This window comes from Aquarana catesbeiana, linkage group LG01, assembly GCF_042186555.1.
Source record: "Aquarana catesbeiana isolate 2022-GZ linkage group LG01, ASM4218655v1, whole genome shotgun sequence".
In the NCBI taxonomy this organism is placed as follows: Eukaryota; Metazoa; Chordata; class Amphibia; order Anura; family Ranidae; genus Aquarana; species Aquarana catesbeiana.
In genome coordinates, this window is record NC_133324.1 from 113144071 (window position 1) to 113171141 (window position 27071).

A 27071-nucleotide genomic window follows, 5' to 3' on the forward strand; every position below is an offset into this window, starting at 1 on the left:
CCTTTTTGAAGCCAAATAGAGCTTCAGGCTCTAATCATGTGCTTCAAAAAAAAAAAATCCCTCATTGAAATCCATGCGTCCTGCGCCCTGCATGGAGATTAGGGGCTTTGCGCATGGATTAGGGGGCCACCACTGGTTTTCAGCCAAGTTCATCCTGAATCTTCCTTTCGGTGCACCACCAATCAGAAGTTTTGGTTAGATTTGGAAGACTGGTAGAGCTACCACCTGGGTGTACAATATGAACACTGAGAGCGATTTATAAATGGGGAAAAGTCTCCGTCATTCTTCCAATGCGGTTTGGAAAAGGCGGCTGCAATCTGATGACGAAGGGTAACAAAAAATTTCTATGGAGAATTAGCCGACTAGAACATTACAAACTATTAGCAAATTTCACAGAATCTTCAGACTTCTTCTGAAGAAGGGGATGGTGATTTGTTGTCTGGTGGATTTGGGAGACGATAAAATGGTCATTGTTGACGTTCTGCATTGGAAATGTCGCTAAGTAACCCTCTTGCAATAACCTATGATGTTACTGTCTGGCAGGACGACTGTAAGAATTAAAGGTCAGTATCGAGCATTTCTCTTCATGAAGGTCTTCTTAACCAGGAGCCAGAGACACAGAATTATATTCACTTTTTATTAAAGGAGATCTTCAGTTTTGTACATGGTCATCATTGTAAGGCCATTGTAAACGGAGCAGGAACCCTTCTTTACATTGCCTGGTGGTACTTTTTTTTCCCAATAACATTTTTTATTGTAAAATCGGAAAAGTAGCAATTGAACAGTCATAATAACCTTTGTACATAAGCCTGGTACTTCTTAAAGCTGAACTCCAGGCAGATTAAGATGGACATGAATTCAGCTCTGTAATCATAAATACATAATTAAATGTATTTTTTTAGGTGCAAGCAGTTTAAGCATCCAAATTTGCCTTGCTATCAGCCTCTTGCAGTCCCTTTACAGCAGAGCTCAGACTTGGAGAGGGATAAGCAGCACAAGGAGCCAATACTTTGCAAGGTAAAACAGCTGTCTAAAGCCTCGTACACACAATTGTTGGCCAACAAAGCGTCAGACTTTTGTCTGAAGGGTGTGTGCCAGGAACTCGTCTTACATACAAACGGTACACAATTGTCGGCCAACAAACACGAACGTGGTGACATACTATGTGGAATTTCAGCTCTTGAGCGCCACTCTCTGCTATTTTCGTGTTTGGCGAGCATTGATTCCGAGCATGCGCGTTTGTACTTTGGACTTTTGTGTGACGGACTTGTGTACACACGATAGGAAAATCTGACGACAGACCGTTGTCCGACGAAAATTTACTAGCCTGCCATCCACCATTTGTTGGCGGAAAGTTGGACAACAATTGTCTGATGGAGCGTGCCAACGGTCAGATTTTAGGCAAAGTCTGTCATCACACAATTCCCTGCCGAAAATCCGTTCGTGTGTACGAGGCTTTATATGCATTTCATTTGTGTAGTTACAGTAGCTGTTCAGCTACAGGGCAATTTTACATCATCTCTGTCTTCCATAGATGTATAAGGAGAAGGTCCCCACAGAGTGACAAAGGAATGAGGTAGGGCCTGACCAAGATGGTTTTTACTGAGCAATGGTCATCACAACAAGATAATCCCCCTCAACCCACATCCTCAGAAATGTTCTACTAGGACGCTCCACCTACTACATTCCACATTGTATGCATTGCAATGGGTTCCTTGAAGTGATGGGCAGACATGCCTGACCCAACTGTGAAGAACATAAGGTGGGAACACACAGGACTGCTGCATTCCAACGCCATTTAATATTGGCAAAACTGAATACAGGCACACTTTAATTACACATGGACCTGCTATGTTACTTAACCACCTAGCAGGCACTTTCTTCCACTTCTTGCCCTGGCCAATTTTTATCGCTCTCACACTTTCAATGATAATTGCGCGATCATGCAACGCTGTACCCAAACAACATTTTTATCATTTTTTTGAGACAGATAGAGCTTTCTTTTGGTGTTTTTTATTCACCACTGGGTTTTTTATTTTTCAATAAACAAAACAAAAAATCCAAAAATTTTGAAAAAAAAAACAAAAAAAGGTTTTTCTTCATTTCTGCTATAACATTTTGTAAAGAAATAGTTGTTCTCCTTCACTGATGTGCACTGAGGAGGAAGCACTGATAGGGGGCACTGATGGGCAATGAAAGGCAGCACTGACTGGCATCACTGCTGGGCACTGTTGGGGCTGCACTGATGATCAGTGCCCTGACTATCTGTACAGGTCTCCCCTGTGAGGAAATGCCGCTGATCGGCTCTTCTCTCCTCACACGCTTCCAGAGTGAGGAGAGGAAAGCTGATAAATCGGCACTTCCTTGTTTACACGTGATCAGTTGTGATTAGACACGGCTGATCACATGTGTAACGAGCCTTGTCCTTGGCTCTTTACCAAGATTGGTGATGCGTCGTGTACCACTGACAGAGCGCACCACCGATCACCGGCAAGTGTGGGACGACGTCACATGATGTCATCCCAGAATGAGAGAACCACCTTACGCCATTACAATATGGCAGGCGGGAGGTGGGTTTAAAATAGAACTATAGGCAAAACATTGTTTTTTGATTTGGATGGAGTAAGGAAGGGTTATGACCTGTCAGATTTTTTTTTTTGCCATCTGTGTCCTATTGCAGAGATTTACCTTCACTTCCTGTCCCATTGCCAAACAGGAAGTCAGAGGAGATCCCTGCAAATAAGAGGGAATTTCATAGGGACCCCCAGGTCAACAGAACTTGCATCCTCTTTGGAAGATTTCCCCTCTATTACTTTTCTGAGGACAACAAAAAAATTGGGCGTTTTTTTTTTTACTTTCAACGATAATGGTAAACAGGACAAATAGAGAGAGTGAAATGGGGGACACAGACAATAAAAACTGACAAGTGCTCTAATCCCTCTCCACTCTATACAAAACTAAAAAAAAAAAAGAAGTTTTGCCTTTAGTGGAGGACTTCACTTACACAGATCCCTCTTTTATTGTGACTTCTCTACTAGGACCTGATGACAACATGGATGCCTGAAATCACTGTGCATACAGGGTGCCTATGGATGCAGCCCCTACTTAAAGGATCACAGCCAACTAGGAACATTCAACTGTGTGTGTATTTCTAGGTCTTGGGCATGATATCAAACAGAAATTAGTTATTGTCAAGTTCATTTATTCATACAGGCGCTGCTAAAGATGGGTATCTGGAAGACAAAATATGGTTCAAGAAGGGTTTAGGTCCGATCCTTGTGTGTGTGTGTGTATATATATATATATATATATATATATATATATATATATATATATATATATATATATATATACACACACACACACACACCACACACACACACACACACACACACACACACACACACACACACACACACAAGGATCGGACCTAAACCCTTCTTGAACCATATTTTGTCTTCCAGATACCCATCTTTAGCAGCGCCTGTATGAATAAATGAACTTGACAATAACTAATTTCTGTTTGATATCATGCCCAAGACCTAGAAATACACACACAGTTGAATGTTCCTAGTTGGCTGTGATCCTTTAAGTAGGGGCTGCATCCATAGGCACCCTGTATGCACAGTGATTTCAGGCATCCATGTTGTCATCAGGTCCTAGTAGAGAAGTCACAATAAGAGAGGGATCTGTGTAAGTGAAGTCCTCCACTAAAGGCAAAACTTTTTTTTTTTCAGTTTTGTATAGAGTGCAGAAGGATTTTTATTTTTGCTTGTGACCCCAATGACAAGATTTTCTCCCACGTTCTGTCTCTGCGACACCCATACAAGAAACGAGGACTCTGCTCTAATTCATCCCAAAGGTGTTCCATCGGGTTGAGGTCAGGACTCTGTGCAGGCCAGTCAAGTTCCTCCACCCCAAACTCGCTCATCCATGTCTTTATGGACCTTGCTTTGTGCACTGGTGGGCAGTCATGTTGGAACAGGAAGGGGCCATCCCCAAATTGTTCCCACAATGTTGGGAGCATGAAATTGATGTGCTGACACCTTAAGAGTTCCCTTCACTGGAACTAAAGGGCCAAGCCCAACACTTGAGAAACAACCCCACACCATAATCCCCCCTCCACCAAATGATTTGGACCAGTGCACAAAGCAACGTGCATAAAGGCATGGATGAGTGAGTCCTGACCTCAACCCGACAGAACACCTTTTGGATGAATTAGAGTGGAGACTGCGAGCCAGGCCTTCTCATCCAACATCAGTGCCTGACTTCACAAATGTGCTTCTGGAAGAATGGTCAAAAATTCCCATAGACACACTCCTAAACCTTGTGGACAGCCTTCCCAGAAGAGTTGAAGCTGTTATAGCTGCAAAGGGTGGGCCAACTCAATATTGAACCCTACGGACTAAGACTGGGATGACATTAAAGTTCATGTGCGTGTAAAGGCAGGTGCCCCAATACTTTTGACAATATAGTGTATCTGTAAAAAGGGGGCTGATCAGCTCATATCACTGAGAAAAGGTTGGAATTTATATATTAGAGCATTCTAGGTCTGGGGCTCCCAGACTGTTTTACAGGGTTTGAAGGAACATGCAGGCGCCACTAGATATGTGCACTTCTTAGATTGACGGTGTGTAGCTTTTTATACCAACGGACAAGGGTGTAACTTAAAGCGCTTTTGGCCATACTTCTCCTGTGGATAACAGGACTGCACTTAGTTCATTACGAGGACAGGATCTGATGCGGTAGCCATCTAGGTTTATTATTTTGGTTTCTCGCACTTCTCTTTTAATTTAAAACTTGTAACATACGTTAAACTGTTCATTGATAGCAGTATATTATCTGCCCGTCCTTTTATTTTTACCTCACAGGATGAAACATCTTCCTTCCTGACCACACAAGGGCGGAAAGATCGATTCCTAGAATTCAAATATTTCATATAATTCTTCTGTAAATGTAACTGCGGGAAATAACCCAGGCCTTACTGTAAAGAACCCTTTCATATGATAACTGAAAAATGCACAACTGGCGCCTCCTTGTCCTTAGCAAAGTCCTTGACATAAATCCTAATACTAACCTTGGACATATCTAAACATATAAATGAAGTTGTCTCCAAGTCCAACTCTTCTCCAAACTGAGTCTATCCAGTTCATACAAACATACCGTACTTATTGTATACAGCGCTGGAAACTGCAATACGATGTGCAGATGCTATTACACTCTAGTCAAATGGGCAATAGGACTTCCCTCCAACTAATCCTTAAAGCGGAGCTCCACTCAAAAATGGAACCTCCAGTTATCCATCTCCCTGCCCCCATCCGGTGCCACATTTGGGACCTTTCAGGGGGGAAGGGGTACCTGTTTTTGACAGGTACCGTTCCCCACTTTTGGAAGATGGGGTCGCGGCCCAGTCTCTCTGAAGTTTGGCCCCCTCTTCCTGCCTCCACCTCCGGACCAATTAGAAAGCGTAGCTTGCTTCGCGCATGTGCAGTAGGGGACTGGCTGGGAAGCCGGAAGGCTTCGCCGCAGGGTTCCCTCAACAGGAATGGCAGCTACAACATGGCTGGCTCCCTGGGACAGGTAAGTGTCCATATATTAAAAATCAGCAGCTGCAGTATTTGTAGCTGTTGACTTAATTTTTCGTGGGAAGGTTGGACCTCCTCTTTAAGGCCGGTTTCCCCGCATCTAATTCGCATAGCAGGAGAATGTGACTGGCTCCCTATGGAGCCGGTTCATATATCTCTGTTGCGGCTGCGGAGTGCACTGCACAGAAACGCTGTGCGTCTTTGGCTCTGTTTCAGGGCCGAATTCAGGCATAGATTCAGCCCTGATTTGTCCCTGAAATGGGGAACAGGGTCGCACAGCGCTCCTGTGCGATCCGCAGCGGGTTCCAGTGTGAACCGAGCCTAAAGATTAGATATTAAAGAGACCCTGTCACCAACTTAACACATTGTAGGGAAAAGCATAAAAATATCAAGTATTTTAAATGCTTACTTGCAGTGTTTTGTTTCCTTTTCCATTATACTTTTTTATTCCCTTACAGTGTGCCTTTGAACTTGCTAGAAATGTTACCAGCCAACAGCTCAGCACAGCCTTCACCCTCCTTGTACATCATAGACCTCTCCTCTTCTGGGAGTCTAATGTGCCTCTGTGCTGGCCCAGCTACACTGCCCCTCCCTTCACCTCACGAGGTGGAGCAGTGAAGCGCAACCCTATAGATAGTCTTCTTGGCCTGCTGACATCTTCAACATGATGGCGCATAGCAGCATCAGGGATTTTGGGTGTCTACACAAGGGAGGCTTTTACAAATAAATAACTTACATTAAGTTGAGGGTCAGTTCACACCACATGCAGTCTAGTGCGTTTTTTCTTCTGTATCAAAAAATGCATGGATAGTAGGTTAGTTGGTTTTCAATGGCATAGTTCACACAGTGCTTGCAGTTCCAGTGCGTTCCAGTTCCAGAAAAAAAGCTGAACATGCTGTATTGTTCCTGCACTGGACTGTACTGGAACGCTGTAAAACACATAAAAAATGCACTGGAACGCACCGGAACACACGTCCTTATTTAAGGTTAAGAAAAAAGGAGGGGGGGGAACCAAAAATGCACTGGAACGCATCAAAAACCGCGCATGCATAAAAGCATCTGGAACACATCTGGACTGAGTTTCTATGGTGTGAACTGTCCCTTAATTCACATATAATCTAATGGGAATATTTTTGTTGAAGTGAATGGTCTGGTAACAGGGTGTCTTTAAGAGCACCAAAACAACCACAAGAGGACGCCCCACTTATTGCATGGTGTAGCAGGTGAAAAAACCCTGGGAGACCAGACTGATTAATGAATATTTCTAGAAGGCTTTTTAATTCTGGGGACCCAAAGCACTTATCAAATGGTGTTGGGGCGAATAGGAGTGAGGCGGTTATCTTGGGGCAGAAAGGAGCCAATTAAGCCTCCAACATGTCTTTAGAATGTAGGAGGAAATGTGAGTACCTGGAGGAAACCCACACCAACATAAAGAGACAACAAGCAAGTGTCATATCAACACACCGGAACAGAAACACAAAAGATCACAAGGCAAGAATTATAAAAACAGGCTAATAAAAAATAAATAACCAATATTTATCTGTGTCCAAATGTAAATGCCGAACAGCAGCAAGAAGCAAAAAAAACACGTCTAGTACTTGTATCCTTGGGCTAGAGATGGGTTTACTGACCTTCAACAAAAGCTCTCTATTATTAGTTCCTGGTATATCAATGTAGGGGTGGCTTCAGAGCAGAAGACCTTTACCAGAGACAATGGAGCTTCCATCTCTCAACAGTCCAGGCGTTCACACCCAGGAACACCTCAACACTTAAGGCCTAAGAGTCTTTCCACAGATATGTTGATTTATCCTTTTCGAAAATGTCTACTGGCAACATAAACAATATGAATATCTGTACGGGTAAAAATGTTCCAGAAGTGCAGAAGATTAAGTGACATTTACCAAAAAAATAAATCAGAAGTCAAGTTTGGTTAATGCACTATTTAAAGAACACCTGTACTTCAACCACACATAAAAACTACGCATAGACAAACCTGAGTATTGTCACGTGGGGGCAGAGGCCATGTTCTATGTACATACCGATACATAGAAGAGGGATTGGGTCCACAGGATCTTTAGGGCTGGTTTTTACCAGAACATGGTGCAGAAAAGGCACATTCCATGCATGTATTGTTAATGGCACCCCAAATGCAGGTCCCAAACACAATGCATTTGTGGAGACAAATTGCATTACCACAGTACCACCAGATATGGTGCAGTGCATTTTTTTTAAGTGCAAGCTCTACTTTTCGGCACTCCAATGCATTTTGCAGGCCACTCAAATGAACACGCCCCTCCCTGTGGGCTTCTTGAGCACCTAAGCCTTATGCTTGGGTTCTGTTATTCAATATTTATGTTTATGTGCCTTCACTACATTTACTGTCGCGTGAAGACTGATATGCTTATGAATCTGAGTCTTTGCTGTTTTTTTAAGTACTTTTTATTTTGTAAGATTTTGAAAATCCAAAGCAAAATTAAAAAAAAAAACATGTGGGAATCACGTGCAAAGACGCACATTTCTATGCGATCCCAGTGTGATCGGCTCCTAATCTGGCCATGTACTGTTAAAAATATAACAGGTTCCTCCATTACTAAACAGCAGAGATGGCCAAATTCCCCGGCTGGGTTATATTCAGCAACAGTAGTCAGAATACCCAAATCTCGGCTACATCCCAAAACCCCTGTCAGTTCATTTTTTTGCTTTTTGTGTCTCTATTAGAAAAATGTATCTTCTCTTCTAGTTTCAGAGTTACAACAGGAAGTGAGATGAAATCTCTACACAGTGAGGGGAATCAAGCTCTAAGGCCCCTTTTATACGGGGCAAACTGTTTTGATCAGCAGGGAATTTGTCCATTGAACCCCTGCTGATCAGAGCATAGCAGACGGATGACAGGTCCGCGTCCACTTAGTTTATGCATAGAGGACATAAAATAGAACAGAGAGCTCTATTGGCAGCCGGGTGTAAACAGACTCCACTGTTTGTTTATACCCGACTGCCCTCCTATCTGATTCGCCCAGATCAGATCCTCCTTAAAAAATTGACAGTTTGACAAAAGGGGCCTAAGTCACAGGAACAGGTGCGCACACTGGAAAATGTACCTCTTGCTCTGGTGAGAACTGTACAATTTTTGGATTTCCCTTTACATTTCTATCCCAATGACAATGGTCACCAGGACAAATAGAGAGGGTTTGTAAACACCAGATAAGCCGTGCTCGACCTCTTTCCCCCAGAGCAGCCCCCCAAAAAATTTTCAGGTTTCAGGAAACCCCTGCCTTTTTTGGGGGTTTGGGGGAAAATGTCCCTTGGTAGTCACTGAGAAGAATGGTTGGCATCATTCCGCTGGCTTTGTCAGGTGGCGTTGGTCCCAGAACTATGCATCAGATTGGAGTTTAATCAACCACTGCTCAAGCCCATGACAAACCCTGAAACCCTAGTTAAGAATGGCTACTCTAGATGCTAAGTGTTTCAGCAAAACATGGGTCCCCAAACTCTCTAAAGAAAGGGCCAGTTTACTGTCCTTCAGACTTTAGGGGGGCTGGACTATGCACAGTGGGAGTAATTATTATTATTCAGGATTTATATAGCGCCAACAGTTTACGCAGCGCTTTACAATATAAATCAATGCCAGATGTTTGGTATTAGGCAGAGAAATAGTTGGCGTCATTGGGAGGAAAAGTGCCCCATTGGTGTCAGTGGAAGGAACGGATGAAGGCAAGCAAAGGGCTGCCGACCACTGCTCCAAAACAAATGTCCCATTACCACCACCATGACCACATGCAGTCTTTGGTGAACTCTAAACTTGTAACCTTGCTTCCACTAAAGTGTAAGGAAAAACGTTCTCAAAAAGTTTGCCTACCCTTTTGCCCCCAACTCCCTAAATAGGTCTTGCCCATCAACCCCCTACCCCCCACTAAAATCGCAATTCTTTTAAACAAGGTTTTAGCATTCTTCAGGAGGCTTTTAGTAAGCATCAAGCAGTGAAAAAGCTGAAGTCTCCAAAAAAAAAAATTGCCAACGGTAACAGCCAGCAGTCCTGTTAAAGTGGTTGTAAATGCATTCTATGCACTAAGATAAAAAACCTTCTGCGTGAAGCAGCCCCCTCATGCCCCCCAATACTTACCTGAGCCCCCTCTCTATCTAGCGATGTCCATGAATGCCTTGGTCATCTGGGACCCTCCCTCCTGATTGGCTGAGACACAGCAGTGGCGCTATTGGCTTCCGCTGCTGTCAAACTCAGTTAGCCAACGAGAAGAGAGAGGGGGTGCGGCCTAGGCGCAGCTCCGTGTCTGAATGGACACACGGAGCTACAGCTCAGCTGCCCCCATAGCAAGCTGCTTGCTGTAGGGGCACTCAACAGGAGGGAGGGGTCAGGATCACAGAAGAGGGACCCGAGATAAGAAGAATTGGGGCTGCTCTGTGCAAAATAATTACACAGGGCAGGTAAGTATAACATGTTTGTTATTTTAATAGGAAAAAAAACCCAAAAACGAGACTTTACAATCACTTTAAGATCTGACCGATGCTGAAGGGTGAATTAGGGGCTTTGATAAAGTCATTTGAAGCTGATGCTCTTTAGACCAGCATTTACAAGCTAAGATTAAGTAAATCGCCATGTTTTTTTAGGGCCTTACTGACAAGTTCACACACAACTTCCACTGTTTCATTGCCAGAGCAATCACACACCAATAGGTAAAACGCAATTATGTCTTTTTTCAAAGCGACCCAGATATTAAATGTGCGCATTCAAATCCCGATTCTTAGAAAAGCCTAATGATGTTGCTGCAACCATTACCCGAAGCATATGTAAGGCTTAGGGATGCTTTAAAACTATAATGGGAGATGAAGTGTAATCAGCTTAGATGTAGAATAAGTCACAAATGTGTTCTACTTTCTGCACTAACAGTCCACAGAACAAAACCAAACATCTGACAACAAGTAACCATTATGTACAATACAAAACTGATCTGGATGAAGATAGGATTCCGCCTGGCAAAAAATTTTTTACAATGTTTATATATATATATATATATATATATATATATATATATATATATATATATATATATTTTAAATGTTTAAACTGCTGGCAACAAAAGTGAGTACACCCTTCAGTGAAAATGTCCAAATTGGGCCCAATTAGCCATTTTTCCTCCCCGATGTCATGTGACTCGTTAGTGTTACAAGGTCTCAGGTTTCAAAGGGGAGCAGGTGTGTTACATTTGGTGTTATCGCTCTCACTCTTTCATACTGGTCACTGGAAGTTCAACATGGCACCTCATGGCAAAAAACTCTCTGAGGATCTGGAAAAAAGAATTGTTGCCCTACATAAAGATGGCCTAGGCTATAATAAGATTGCCAAGACCCTGAAACTGAGCTTCAGCACGGTGGCCAAGACCATACAGCGGTTTAACAGGACAGGTTCCACTCAGAACAGGCCTTGCCATGGTCGACCAAAGAAGTTGAGTGCACGTGCTCAACGTCATATCCAGAGGTTGTCTTTAGGAAATAGACTTATGAGAGCTGCCAACATTGCTGCAGAGGTTGAAGGGGTGTGGGAGGTCAGCCTGTCAGTGCACAAACCATACGCCGTACACTGCATCAAATCGGTCTGCATGGCTGTTGTCCCATAAGTAAGCCTCTTCTAAAGATGATGCACAAGAAAGCCCGCAAACAGTTTGCTGAAGACAAGCAGACTAAGGACATTGATTACTGGAACCATGTCCTGTGGTCTAATGAGACCAAGATGAACTTATTTGGTTCAGATGATGTCAAACATGTGTGGCGGCAACCAGGTGAGGAGTACAAAGACAAGTGTGTCTTGCCTACAGTCAAGCATGGTGGTAGGAGTATCATTGTCTGGGGCTGCATAAGTGCTGCTGGCACTGGGGAGCTACAGTTCATTGAGGGAACCATGAATGCCAACATGTACTGTGACATACTGAAGCAGAGCATGAACACCTCCAAGACGACCACTGCTTTGCTAAAGAAGCTGGGGGAACGGTGGTGGACTGGCCAAGCATGTCTCCAGACCTAAACCCTATTGAGCATCTGTGGGGCATCATCAAACGGAAGGTGGAAGAGCGCAAGGTCTCTAACATCCACCAGCTTTGTGATGTCGTCATGGAGGAGTGGAAGAGGACTCCATTGGTAACCTGTGAAGCTCTGGTCAACTCCATGCCCAAGAGGGCTAAGGCAGTGCTGGAAAATTATGGTGGCCACATAAAATATTGACACTTTGGGCCTAATTTGGACATTTTCACTTAGGGGTGTACTCACTTTTGTTGCCAGCGGTTTAGACATTAATGGCTGTGTGTTGAGTTATTTTGAGGGGACAGCAAATTTACACTGTTATACAAGCTGTACACTCACTACTTTACATTGTAGCAAAGTGTCATTTCTTTAGTGTTGTCACATGAAAAGATAGTATAAAATATTTTCAAAAATGTGAGGGGTGTACTTACTTTTGTGAGATACTGTAATATATATATATATATATAAAATGATTACTAGCCTGACAGCACATTTGTACAGCATCTTTATATATTCTATTTCATAAAAAAGTAATATTAGGAGTTATTGTAAGAGAAATGCCAAAAAACAAGTGAAATGCTTACGTTATCCAGAAAGCACAACTATGCTAACCATTATATCCGCACAATTTACCAATAACCTGAACTTCAAGTAAAACATTACGACTAGGTACAGGAGCCTCTGATATGTGACCGTCTAGCTCCCTCGTCTCTTCCTCCCAAGCGTCAACTCCAGGACTTCTCTTGAGCCTCTCCAGTCCTCTGGAACTCCATAACCTGATCTATCCGGCTATCTCCCACACTGTCTTTAGGTGATCCCTGAAAACTCCTCTTTTCAGAAAAGCCTATCCCGCTTCTACCTAGCAAATGAAACAACGCTTTCTCCATCAGCTCATTCCCACACCTTTTTTTTATCACTTGCTGCTTCCTTTAGATTGCAAAATAAAGGCAGACAATCTGCTTACAATGTACTGTGCAAACTGTAGGCGCTATAAAATTCCTGTGAAATAATAAAAGTGGGACTGTAGCCACCTGTCACATAGATCTGTGCAACGTAACATCTCTCTATTTCTTTATATAAGGGAGACTTGTTGGAGTCAGAATAGCTGACTTGCACATTCAAGATCTTGGAGGACATATTTCCACAAATAACAGAGATTTTAGGTGTGCCAATACCAGCAGAAGATATCTGTGATTGGCTGCAGTGAATTAATGCACGCAACGCTCTTTGGTGATACCACGGGTCTCCAAACTTTCTAAACAAAGGGCTAGTTTACTGTCCTTCAGACTTGAGGGGGCCAGACTGTGGCCATTGGGAGTAGAAATTGTCTTGGCTACAGTGGGAGTAAATAGTACATCCTTGGCACTAGGGGGAGGAATTCCTTCCACTGACACCCATCGTCAGTGTCAGCGGGAGGAATAGTGCACCGGCGTCAGTGTCAGCGGGAGGAATAGTGCACCGGCGTCAGTGTCTGCGGGAGGAATAGTGCACCGGCGTCAGTGTCTGCGGGAGGAATAGTGCACCGGCGTCAGTGTCTGCGGGAGGAATAGTGCACCGGCGTCAGTGTCTGCGGGAGGAATAGTGCACCGGCGTCAGTGTCTGCGGGAGGAATAGTGCACCGGCGTCAGTGTCTGCGGGAGGAATAGTGCACCGGCGTCAGTGTCTGCGGGAGGAATAGTGCACCGGCGTCAGTGTCTGCGGGAGGAATAGTGCACCGGCGTCAGTGTCTGCGGGAGGAATAGTGCACCGGCGTCAGTGTCTGCGGGAGGAATAGTGCACCGGCGTCAGTGTCTGCGGGAGGAATAGTGCACCGGCGTCAGTGTCTGCGGGAGGAATAGTGCACCGGCGTCAGTGTCTGCGGGAGGAATAGTGCACCGGCGTCAGTGTCTGCGGGAGGAATAGTGCACCGGCGTCAGTGTCTGCGGGAGGAATAGTGCACCGGCGTCAGTGTCTGCGGGAGGAATAGTGCACCGGCGTCAGTGTCTGCGGGAGGAATAGTGCACCGGCGTCAGTGTCTGCGGGAGGAATAGTGCACCGGCGTCAGTGTCTGCGGGAGGAATAGTGCACCGGCGTCAGTGTCTGCGGGAGGAATAGTGCACCGGCGTCAGTGTCAGCGGGAGGAATAGTGCACCGGCGTCAGTGTCAGCGGGAGGAATAGTGCACCGGCGTCAGTGTCAGCGGGAGGAATAGTGCACCGGCGTCAGTGTCAGCGGGAGGAATAGTGCACCGGCGTCAGTGTCAGCGGGAGGAATAGTGCACCGGCGTCAGTGTCAGCGGGAGGAATAGTGCACCGGCGTCAGTGTCAGCGGGAGGAATAGTGCACCATCGTCAGTGTCAGCGGGAGGAATAGTGCACCATCGTCAGTGTCAGCGGGAGGAATAGTGCACCGGCGTCAGTGTCAGCGGGAGGAATAGTGCACCGGCGTCAGTGTCAGCGGGAGGAATAGTGCACCGGCGTCAGTGTCTGCGGGAGGAATAGTGCACCGGCGTCAGTGTCTGCGGGAGGAATAGTGCACCGGCGTCAGTGTCTGCGGGAGGAATAGTGCACCGGCGTCAGTGTCTGCGGGAGGAATAGTGCACCGGCGTCAGTGTCTGCGGGAGGAATAGTGCACCGGCGTCAGTGTCTGCGGGAGGAATAGTGCACCGGCGTCAGTGTCTGCGGGAGGAATAGTGCACCGGCGTCAGTGTCTGCGGGAGGAATAGTGCACCGGCGTCAGTGTCTGCGGGAGGAATAGTGCACCGGCGTCAGTGTCTGCGGGAGGAATAGTGCACCGGCGTCAGTGTCTGCGGGAGGAATAGTGCACCGGCGTCAGTGTCTGCGGGAGGAATAGTGCACCGGCGTCAGTGTCTGCGGGAGGAATAGTGCGTCAGTGTCTGCAGGAGGAATAGCGCACCAGCGTCAGTGTCTGCAGGAGGAATAGCGCACCATCGCTGGTGTCAGTGGGAGGAATAGCGCACCATCGCTGGTGTCAGTGGGAGGAATAGCGCACCATCGCTGGTGTCAGTGGGAGGAATAGCGCACCATCGCTGGTGTCAGTGGGAGGAATAGCGCACCATCGCTGGTGTCAGTGGGAGGAATAGCGCACCATCGCTGGTGTCAGTGGGAGGAATAGCGCACCATCGCTGGTGTCAGTGGGAGGAATAGCGCACCATCGCTGGTGTCAGTGGGAGGAATAGCGCACCATCGCTGGTGTCAGTGGGAGGAATAGCGCACCATCGCTGGTGTCAGTGGGAGGAATAGCGCACCATCGCTGGTGTCAGTGGGAGGAATAGCGCACCATCGCTGGTGTCAGTGGGAGGAATAGCGCACCATCGCTGGTGTCAGTGGGAGGAATAGCGCACCATCGCTGGTGTCAGTGGGAGGAATAGCGCACCATCGCTGGTGTCAGTGGGAGGAATAGCGCACCATCGCTGGTGTCAGTGGGAGGAATAGCGCACCATCGCTGGTGTCAGTGGGAGGAATAGCGCACCATCGCTGGTGTCAGTGGGAGGAATAGCGCACCATCGCTGGTGTCAGTGGGAGGAATAGCGCACCATCGCTGGTGTCAGTGGGAGGAATAGCGCACCATCGCTGGTGTCAGTGGGAGGAATAGCGCACCATCGCTGGTGTCAGTGGGAGGAATAGCGCACCATCGCTGGTGTCAGTGGGAGGAATAGCGCACCATCGCTGGTGTCAACGTGACATAGTGCCCTGTTGTTGATGTCAGTAACAGGAATTTTACCCCATTGTTGGTGTCAGTGGGAGGAATAGTGTCTTGCATCAGTGGGAGGAAAAGTGCCCCAAGGGCCTATTAAAGGCAAGCAAAGGGCCACAGTTTGGAGACCACTGGGCTATACCATTAGTAGAGTGCTACAATCAATGGCAGCCAATCAAAATAAATATGTTGGTAGCCTAACTATATTAAGCTGGCAAAAGATGATTTCTGATTGGTGATGGGGTCAAAGCACATCATTGCTGTTAACAAGCATTGGACTGAACACACATTTTAACTTCTGTTTATCCTTTATGGACTTCCCAGATGACACCAGCACTGGGATTACCATCTGTCTTGATATGTGGCTATGGATGTGGGGTTAACACTCACAATGGACTGAAATACTACTTTCCTGATATGACAATCACCTACATTGACTTACTTCCATGGACTTCACATGATAATGTAGCACAATCTGGTATCCACTTCATATTCCCATGTTTATTATTTCTTTATACAAAGTGATCACGTGATGTGCCATCTTGCTGTCCACCTATGCTGTGTCTCCCTCTGCTTATAATAAAAGTCTTATGTTTTTTGCATGTTTGTGATTATCACTAGGTCTCTAGGATTATTTTAGGTACAGTATCTCACAAAAGTGAGTACACCCCTCACATTTCTGTAAATACAGTATTTTATTATATCTTTTCATGTGACAACACAGAAGATATTACACTTTACTACAATGTAAAGTAGTGAGTGTACAGCTTGTATAACAGTGTAAATTTGCTGTCCCCTCAATATAACTCAACACACAGCCATTATTAACAAAAGTGAGTACACCCCTAAGTGAAAATGTCCAAATTGGGCCCAATTAGCCATTTTCCCTCCCCGATGTCATGCGAGTTGTTAGTGTTACAAGGTCTCAGGTATGAATGGGGAGCAGGTGTGTTAAATTTGGTGTTATCGCTCTGACTCTCTCATATAGGTCACTGGAAGTTCAACATGGCACCTCATGGCAAAGAACTCTCTGAGGATATGAAAAAAAAGAATTGTTGCTCTACATAAAGATGGCCTAGGCTATAAGAAGATTGCCAATACCCTGAAACTGAGCTGCAGCACGGTGGCCAAGACCATACAATGGTTCAACAGGACAGGTTCCACTCGGAACAGTCCTCGCCATGGTCGACCAAAGAAGTTGAGTGCACGTGCTCAGCGTCATATCCAGAGGTTGTCTTTGGGGAATAGACGTGCGAGTGCTGTCAGCATTGCTGCAGAGGTTGGGGGGGGGGTCAGCCTGTCAATGCTCAGACCATACGCCGTACACTGCATCAAATTGGTCTGCATGGCTGTCGTCCCAGAAGGAAGCCTCTTCTAAAGATGATGCACAAGAAAGCCCGCAGTTTGCTGAAGACAAGCAGACTAAGGACATGGATTACTGGAACCATGTCCTGTGGTCTGATGAGACCAAGATAAACTTATTTGGTTCAGATGATGTCAAGCGTGTGTGGCGGAAACCAGGTGAGGAGTACAGAGACAAGTGTGTCTTGCTTACAGTCAAGCATGGTGGTGGGAGTGTCATGGTCTGGGGCTGCATGAGTGCTGCCGGCACTGGGGAGCTACAGTTCATTGAGGGAACCATGAATGCCGACATGTACTGTGACATACTGAAGCAGAGCATGATCCCCTCCCTTCGGAGACTGGGCCGCAGGGCAGTATTCCAACATGATAACGACCCCAAACACACCTCCAAGACAACCACTGCCTTTCTAAAGAAGCTGAGGGTAAAAGTGGTGGACTGGCCAAGCATGTCTCCAGATTAAACCCTATTGAGCATCTGTGGGGCATCCTCAAACGGAAGGTGGAGGAGCACAAGGTCTCTAACATCCACCAGCTCTGTGATGTCCTCATGGAGGAGTTGAAGAGGACTCCAGTGGCAACCTGTGAAGCTCTGGTGAACTCCGTGCCCAAGAGGGTTAAGGCAGTGCTGGAAAATAATGGTGGCCACACAAAATAGACACTTTGGGGCCAATTTGGACATTTTTACTCAGGGGTGTACTCGCTTTTGTTGCCAGCGGTTTAGACACTACTGGTTGTTTGTTGAGTTATTTTGAGGGGACATCAAATTTATACTGTTATACAAGCTTTACACTCACTACTTTACATTGTAGCAAAGTGTCATTTCTTCAGTGTTGTCACATGAAAAGATAGAATAAAATATTTACAAAAATGTGAGGGGTGTACTCACTTTTGTGAGACACTGTATATACTGGTAGCACAGCACTGTTTTATTTATAATTTTAATAAGTTGAGTGAAAACGCTTGTTCAGTGATAGCAGCAACTAGGTGAATTTTTAATTTTTTGCACATATGAATTTTTGTTTGTTGGATTGCGCTGATTGATTTATAGGTATTATGATGTAAACAAACACATTTCTTGTGCATTGGTTTTGTGATATTTACATTTAGGAAATGCAAAAAATGTCAGTATCCACGTCAGGGGTCATTAGAGAGCTGTAGACTGCCATTTATTAATGGGCTTGTAAATTAATCCCATATCGTAATAGATCATAAATGAATGAAAGTGTAAGTAGATTATGACAATTAAGGATATTAATACTTAAGCTGCTTTAGCTGGGAATGATAACACACAAAAACATGATCTGCGACTCTTATCTCCCTCGTCTCTTCCTCCCCTGCTTCATCTCCAGGACCTCTCCTGTCCTCTGGAACTCCCTACCCCAATCTGTCTGGCTATTCCCCACACCGACTGCCTTTAGGTGATTCCAAAAAACTCATCTCTTCAGAAAAGCCTATCCTGCTGCTATCTAGCAAATGAAACTTTACTTTCTCCATATGTTTCCTATCTAGTAACGCCATGAAAAACAAAAAAAAAAAACAAAATGTAATATTGGTGGCTAATTCCACCTAATAATGTGGAGCAACAAGCCACGTGATAAAGAGCATAAACAAGTTAGTATCCTTCAGGTATTAATAAATTCATGTTGATTATTTTATTGAGACTTTTTATAGGTTTATTGGGTTTAGGTTTATTGGGTTTGCTCTTTTCACTTTCTCCCATATATTCATTGTTCTTAAACCTGCTTATTCACATAGCATTGGGATTCCTATAGGCAAGCTGTGATGTCAGCTATATGGTTTTGGGGAAAAAGTTATCATTTGGTTTGGTTTTCTCTGGATAATGGTTACTAGGATGGCACGGCCAGTGCTGGAGTGAAGATGTGCGTGATAATGACCGTCATTCAAGCGCTGATAAGCACTTTATCAAATACTAGTCATACACACTGGCAATACTGCGAGTCTCACACCATTTTGGGGACTAAATAATTCAATCCAATTAAAAAAAGCCCATTGGGGCCAATCAGTCCCCTGGATAGAACATCTACAGGCAAATATTCTCTGACACCGATCTTCAGGTAGATGCCACAAGATCTAGCATGCTAGTCCCAGGCTGATGTTATCAATGCTTAGCTACTAGTCTGGAAACAAGTAGAAATGTCATTTATATTAAAAAATAGGGGATTATAATATGGATCTCAAGATACACTATATTACCAAAAGTTTCAGGACACCTGCCTTTACATGCACAAGAACTTTAATGGCATCCCAGTCTTAGTCCGTAGGGTTCAATATTGAGTTGGCCCACCCTTTGCAGCTATAACAGCTTCAACTCTTCTGGGAAGGCTGTACACAAGGTTTAGGAGTGTGTCTATGGGAATGTTTGACTATTCTTCTAGCAGAGCCTTTGTGAGGTCAGGCACTGATGTGGACGAGAAGGCATGACTCACAGGCTCTGCTCTAATTCATCCCAAAGGTGTTCAATCGGATTGAGGTCAGGACTCTGTGCAGGTCAGTCAAGTTCCTCCACCCCAGACTTGCTAATCCATGTCTTTATGGACCTTGCTTTGTGCACTGGTGAGCAGTCATGTTGGAAGAGGAAGGGGCCATCTACAAACTGTTCCCACAAAGTTGGGAACACGAAATTGTCCAAAATGTCTTAGTATGCTGACGCCTTAATAGTTCCCCTCAGGGGAACTAAGAGGCCAATCCCAACCCCTGAACAACAACCCTACATCATAGCCCCCCCTCCACCAAATGTTTTGGGCCAGTGCACAAAGCAAGGTCCATAAAGACATGGACGAGCGAGTTTGGGGTGGAGGAACTTGACTGGCCTTCACAGACCTCAACCCCATAGAACACCTTTGGGGTGAATTAGAGCAGAGACTGCAAGCCAGGCCTTCTTGTCCAACATCAGTGCCTGACCTCACAAATGGGCTTCTGGAAGAATGGTCAAACATTCCCATAGACACACTCCTAAACCTTGTGGACAGCCTTCCCAGAAGAGTTGAAGCTGTTGTAGCTGCAAAGGGTGGGCCAACTCAATATTGAACCCTACGGACTAAGACTGGAATGCCATTAAATTTCATGTGTGTGTAAAGGCAGGCATCCCAATACTTTAGGTAATATAGTGTAACTCCGAGGTCTATCAGATAAGGGTTAATTCTATAATTGGCATAATAAATCTTGCATTCATTATGCATTAATATTAACTTGTCTAGCAGTTCTCCACTGGCCACTGCAGGAGACATGCTTGTGATCAAGTATGTATATACACAGTATATAGAGATATTTCTATTATTTCCCGAATAGGAGAAATAATGCCTTCCTCCATCTTTCTGTACTTGCGGATGACAGATAACACACATTGAATATTTCATGTGAGGCACATGTAGGGAGCTGGAAGAAGCAAGTGTGGAAGCCAAACATTCCCAATGTAAAAGGCAACTTCTACATCACCGAGCAGTCTTTACAATGTGTCGTCTTTTCTATAATGCACTCGTTCATTACAAAAGGGTCAAAAAGTATATATTGCATACGATCTTCAAGCCCTGGCGAGAGCAGATCATCAGCAATGACCAGATCAGCAGCACACAGCCATACACTGCAACCTGTGTAAGCACTTCATACGCCATGCTGGCCTTCCATCCCAGCCAACTCCGAAATGAGCATCCATGTTCCTCCCCATGATACAGACACATCATGCCTGTGTGAGGGGAATTCTAACCAGCTGCATGACTCACAGTCACAACATTGAGCCCAACGTTCACTGGCACCCCCAGAATCAGGCAGCATTGCTGAAAACTGCCAGTCGTCACATTTACATCACATACAACACCTGTACTGTCACCTGGAAATCCAGCAATTACATGCCATGGATGACAATGACATTGACACTTCTATGGTAAAAATGTAAGTGCATCCTCAGGGTACAGAACTGACAGATCCAGGGAAGATGTCATTAAAGAATTTACTTTTCAGAGACTGGGTATCACATAATGCCCCAGAGACTCACTCCGCAACACATTTCTTAATGACAGACATTTAACCTCTTCACACCAAGGTGACATTTAACCCCTCATAGTCCATAGCTGGCCTGGAATGCATCACTGCAATGCTTAGCAACACTGCTGGTTGTCTCTGACATGTACAGCATTCTTATCCCCTGTGCTGAAACATGAAAGGGTAAATCCACTTGTTCTCCTTGCAAGAGGTGACCCCCCCCCCCCCCCCCCCCCAAATAATCTGTAATTACACCACTGACACTGAACTTCTCAAAACACAGCTCAGCAATGCAGGGCACCCCAACACATCAAAGAGCCATGCATTGCATTGGCACCCCAACTCTACAGAGAGCCACGCATTGCAATGGCACCCCAACACATCAGAGAGCAAAGCATTGCAAGGACACCTCAACGTATCAGAAAGTTTAGCACTGGAAGGATACGCTAACACAGCAGAGAGCCAAGCATTACAAGGGCACCCCAACAGATCAATGAGCCAGGCACCCCAACACATCAGAAAGCCAAGCATTGCATGAGCCCCCCAACACATCAGAGAGCCAAGCATTGCAAGGACACCCCAACATATCAGAGAGCCAAGCATTGCAAGGACACCCCAACATATCAGAGAGCCAAGCATTGCAAAGACACCCCAACATATCAGAGAGCCAAGCATTGCAAGGACACCCCAACACATCAGAGAGCCAAGCATTGCATGAGCCCCCAACACATCAGAGAGCCAAGCATTGCATGAGCCCCCAACACATCAGAGAGCCAAGCATTGCATGAGCCCCCAACACATCAGAGAGCCAAGCATTGCATGAGCCCCCAACACATCAGAGAGCCAAGCATTGCATGAGCCCCCAACACATCAGAGAGCCAAGCATTGCAAGGGCCCCCCAACAGATCAATGAGCCAGGCACCCCAGCACATCAGAAAGCCAAGCATTGCATGGGCCCCCAACACATCAGAGAGCCAAGCACTGCAAAGACACCCCGACATATCAGAGAGCCAAGCACTGCAAGGGCACCCCCAACACATCAGAGAGCCAAGCATTTCAAAGACACCCCGACATATCAGAGAGCCAAGGATTGCAAAGACACCCCGACATATCAGAGAGCCAAGCATTGCAAGGGCACCCCCAACACATCAGAGAGCCAAGCATTGAAAAGGACACCCCAACACGTCAGAGAGCCAAGCATTGAAAAGGACACCCCAACATGTCAGAGAGCCAAGCATTGAAAAGGACACCCCAACATGTCAGAGAGCCAAGCATTGAAAAGGACACCCCAACATGTCAGAGAGCCAAGCATTGAAAAGGACACCCCAACATGTCAGAGAGCCAAGCATTGAAAAGGACACCCCAACATGTCAGAAAGCCAAGCATTGAAAAGGACACCCCAACATGTCAGAGAGCCAAGCATTGAAAAGGGCGCCCCAACACATCAGAGAGCCAAGCATTGCAAGGGTGCCCCAACAGATCAATGAGCCAGGCACCCCAACATATGAAAGCCAAGCATTGCAAGGGCACCCCAACACATCAGAGAGCCAAGCATTGCAAAGACACCCCAACATATCAGAGAGCCAAGCATTGCATGAGCCCCCCAACATATCAGAGAGCCAAGAATTGCAAGATGTGCACAGGGCCCCTCAGGTATTCACCCCAAGCCCCCAGGTAAGGAAGTATTGTCCATATAGAAGAACAGAGGTCGGGTTACCTTGTTGGAGGCCATCTCGCTGACGGAGTGTCGGGTCTGTAGGGTCTCCAGCTGGTCCAGACACCAGTCCAGCTCCTCCAGGGTCTCACTGGCCAGCTTGTGGTAGGCCTCCTCTGTGAAGAGATGAATGGGGAGAAGGTGCTGAGTCTTCAGGCGCTTCACTGGGCTGACATCAAAGTCCAGGGAGTCCATGGTGCCGTACACTGCCATGTGCCCAGAGATCATACATGGGGGATCCCTCATACTACACCACCGGACAGGAGATCAACTGTCACCACCGACTGAGACCTCCTCTACACTGTCCGGGGGGACCTGCCATAGCCGGGATACGGACAACACACTACGGGGACCAGTCCGGAGATCTCATCACCGATCACCGACCGAGCAACCTCCGTCCCTCCGCTCCCTACTGACACCAAGACATGAGAGCGGAGAGCAGGAAATCCCGGCATGGAGCGCGGAGCGGAGCACACTGCGGACACCACTGACATCACCGAGAGGAGGAGGAGGGGGGATCATACATATGACATGACATACAGGGGATCATATATATATATACAGATCACATACAGGGGATCATATATATATATATACACACACAGATCACATACAGGGGATCATATATATATATACAGATCACATACATATATAATCTCTTGTATGTGATCTGTACATATATATATGATCTCCTGTATGTGATCTGTATATATATATATATATATATATATATATATATATATATATATATATATATGATCTCCTGTATGTGATCTGTATATGATCTGTATATATATAATATGTGATCTCCTGTATGTGATCTGTATATATATATATATATACACAGATCACATACAGGAGATCACATATTATATATATACAGATCATATACAGATCACATACAGGAGATCATATATATACAGATCACATACAGGAGATCATATATATACAGATCACATATTATATATATATATATACAGATCATATACAGATCACATACAGGAATACAGGAGATCATATATATATATATATATATACAGATCACATACAGGAGATCATATATCATATATTTTATATATATACAGATCACATACAGGGGATTTTATATATATATATATATATATATATATATATATATATATATATATATATATATACATACATACATACATACACACAGATCACATACAGGAGATCATACAGAGATGGAGATCATACAGAGGATATTATATGGAGATTACATTGAGATCATACAGAGATCACATACAGGAGTTTATATAGATGGGATCAGAGATCTCATGGAAGAGATCATATAGAGGAGATTATACACAGGAGATCATACAGAGATCACATGGAGGAAATCATACAAAGCTCACATACAAGAGATCATATATAGAGGCAATCAGATGGAGATCACATACAGGAGATCACTTACAGAGGGAATCGTACAGATTACATAGAGGGGTTCACATAGAAAATCATACAGAGGAGATCATATACTGATGAACAGATCACACAGAGTTGATCACACACATTTGATTATACAGAGATCACATGGAGGAAATCATACACAGCAGATCATACAGAGGGAATCATACAGAGATCACATGGAAGAGATCCTATACAGATCACATAAAGGGGTTCACATAGAAAATCATACAGGGGAGATCATATACTGATGAAATAGAGGGGATCATACAGAGGGGGTCCTACAGATCACACAGAGATGATCACACACATCACCTCATACAGAAGGGATCATGACATAGGGGCACATAGAAGAGGTCTTATAGAAATCATGGTAGAGGGGATCATATAGAGAGGAGATCATATAGAGATCCCATAGAAATAAAAATAAAAAGCACATAGAGAAGTCACATACAAATCACATAGAAGATGGAGATCACATATGGATCATATACAGATGACATAGCCAGCCTTTCCTGCCAGAGAGATGGGGGCACTGATTACACTGCACCCCATGTACATAGGAGGACCCCTCCCCAGGACTCTCCTTGCATTAAATCTGAGCACCAAACTTACCCTTTTCAGTTTCAACACTTACTACATTGTATCTCATCCCAAAACAAAGTGTAATAAATGGCAACTTAGCAATCCTCAAATAAGGTAGCTGTATCATTCTGACACTAAGTAAAATCATTGTTCAGATTTCTCTCCATATTCCATCGTTTTGGTGAAGCTAAAGAAGATCGTACAGAGCTTGTATACTGTGTGGGCAGCTTTTTCATTTTTCTAGGATTTATCACTTTCTTTTCACCAAGTAATACATCTCCTAGGCAGGGTGACAACACTTACTAGGGGAGATTTACTAAAACTGGAGAGTGCAACATCTGGTGCAGCTGTGCATAGAAACCAATCAGCTTCCAGGTTTTGTTCTTGTCAAAGCTTAAAGTAAAACTAAAATCAAAACTTTCTTTTAGTTTTGGATAGAGTGCAGAGGGATTAGAACAGTTTTTATTGCTGTCTGTGCCCCATTGGAGAGATAAATCCTCTTTGTCCTGTTTACAGTTATCATCCAAGATAAAAGTAATTTTGGATTGTCCCCAGAAAAGTAAGAGGGGAAATATTCCAATTGGGACACTGGTTCTGGTGACAAACAGGGGATTCCCTCACTTTGGAGGGATTTCTACCCACTTTATGTTTTGGCTATAGGACAGGAAGTGAAGGGAAGTCTTATCAATGGGGACACAGATGGCAAAAAAAAAAAAAAAAACTTGACAAGGGTTATAACCCTCCTTTACTTTATAACCCGCCTTTAGTTCTACTTTAATGATTGGTCTGTATTGCAGAAATTACAGGAAATGTGTTACCCAAACGCTGAATTTTACATTTTTGCAGCATTTGGATGATCAAAACAGCTTCAATAACTACTCACAATATCTAATGCAGCAGCTATGCATGACGGCCAATCAGCTTCTGTCTTTATCAAAGCTTAAGGTTTCATTCACACTTGTGCAACTTCAAAGTTGTGACTTTGGAGTGCAACTTTGGATGGGTGTGACTTGGCTGCAACTTTGACTTTGACCAATGATAGGAGACAACTATTGCATGTATAACATTTACAGTAGGTGTTACTTTCATGCGACTTTTGAGGGTTTACATCGCAGTCTATGGCACTCAAGTCGCATGAAAGTCGGACCAAAGTATTGCAGAAACCTACTTTAAGTCGCACATATTTGAACAGTTGTTCTTGAAAACCAGGGAGTGTGATGTGTCATGCCACTAAAATCGCACAAGGCTATTAGCCTAAGGCTATTTTCACACTGATCTGAAATTTTACCACTTTAAAAAAAAAAAAAAAAACAGGTGACTCAAAACCGTACAAAAAGCGCATCATGATGCGTTTTTGCCATATTTTTACCGCATTTTCCATTGCTTTTAATGCGTTTTTTTTCCTACTGACTAAACATGCTCCAAAAATGTGGCAATCAGGATTTTTACACCGCAAGCGCAACGCACCAGTGTAAACACATACATAGAATTTAGAGAGAAGCATTTTTCTTGAGCTATGCTGGCGTTTTTATTTTGTTTTTTTATGCAAAAGTGCTTCAAAAACTCCTCAGTGTCAACGCAGCCTAAGTGAATAAGCTGAAGACGAAAGTTGATGGGTTGCCATGCACTACCGCTCCACATTCTGTCTGCTCCAGTTTTAGTAAATCCCCCCCCCCCCCCACTGCAGTCAGTTATATCAGCAGCAGCTACAACAGGCTACAAACCATCAAAGGAAACATATAGAGAGATTTGTCTGTTACCGATCTCTGCTACAATGTTGCTGGCATGGCTTGGCCCTTAGAGTCTTTTTTGGGGGTTTCTGTATCAGGGGGATCCCCTTACTTCCAGTCTCAGTAACTGCAGTCCCTGGAAAAGGAAGTAAAGGGGAAATCTCTCAGCAGGGACACAGCAATAGAAACCCGGAAGAAGGTCTAAAGCTGACCACACATGATACGATCTGATTGTGCAATCCCATTTAGATCTACCAACAAGTATGTAATGCAAATGACTGAATATAAACTGACTGGATAGATTAGGCAGGTCCTCATATTACATCGTTTTGGTAGATCTAACGTTGATTGCATAAAGATCGTACGTTTGGGGCGGGGTTACACTTTAAATAGGAAAATGCCGTAACACCCGGCGGTAGAAGTCACCTTTCTTTCCTCTGGGTCATACCACTGAAATCGGAATAATTGATCATGCTCTGTGCCCTTCTATCAAAGTCTTTCACGTTAACCGAATAGAGCATATACAGTAAAAGTATTCATACCCCTTGAAATGTTCCACACTTTGTCATGTTACAACCAAAAATGTAAATGTATTTTATTGGGATTTTATGTGATAGACCAACACAAAGTGGCACATAATTGTGAAGTGGAGGGAAAATGATAAATGTTTTTCAACATTTTTTGGGATGAGCCCCGCCAATGTCATTGCGTTATTCTACAGTACTTCTACAAGCGCTCTTATCTCTACATAAATGTGAGTGTTCCTAATCCTTATTTTAATAAACGCTTTTTATCAAAAATATCACACTATGTGGAACCTTTTTTCATTTCTTGGTTACATGGTGTGAATATACGGGTTCGATCCTGCGCCACTCCCCCCCCCCTCCCGTGAGAATCTCTATCCAGTAACAGCACTGGGAACCAGTTGAAGGAAGGAATCAGTG

General features: G+C 44.5%; 1 protein-coding gene across 4 annotated transcripts in view; it reads right to left on the reverse strand.

The window, feature by feature from the left end:
- The window catches only part of PDE4D (phosphodiesterase 4D), a 1265930-nt gene that overhangs the window by 111543 nt on the left and 1127316 nt on the right, over window positions 1–27071 (reverse strand). For all 4 annotated transcript variants that reach the window (XM_073623087.1, XM_073623095.1, XM_073623111.1 and 1 more), the window contains exon 6: window positions 22388–22500. In XM_073623087.1, the coding sequence (XP_073479188.1) occupies window positions 22388–22500 (113 nt within the window). The remainder of the gene's footprint in view (window positions 1–22387; window positions 22501–27071) is intronic.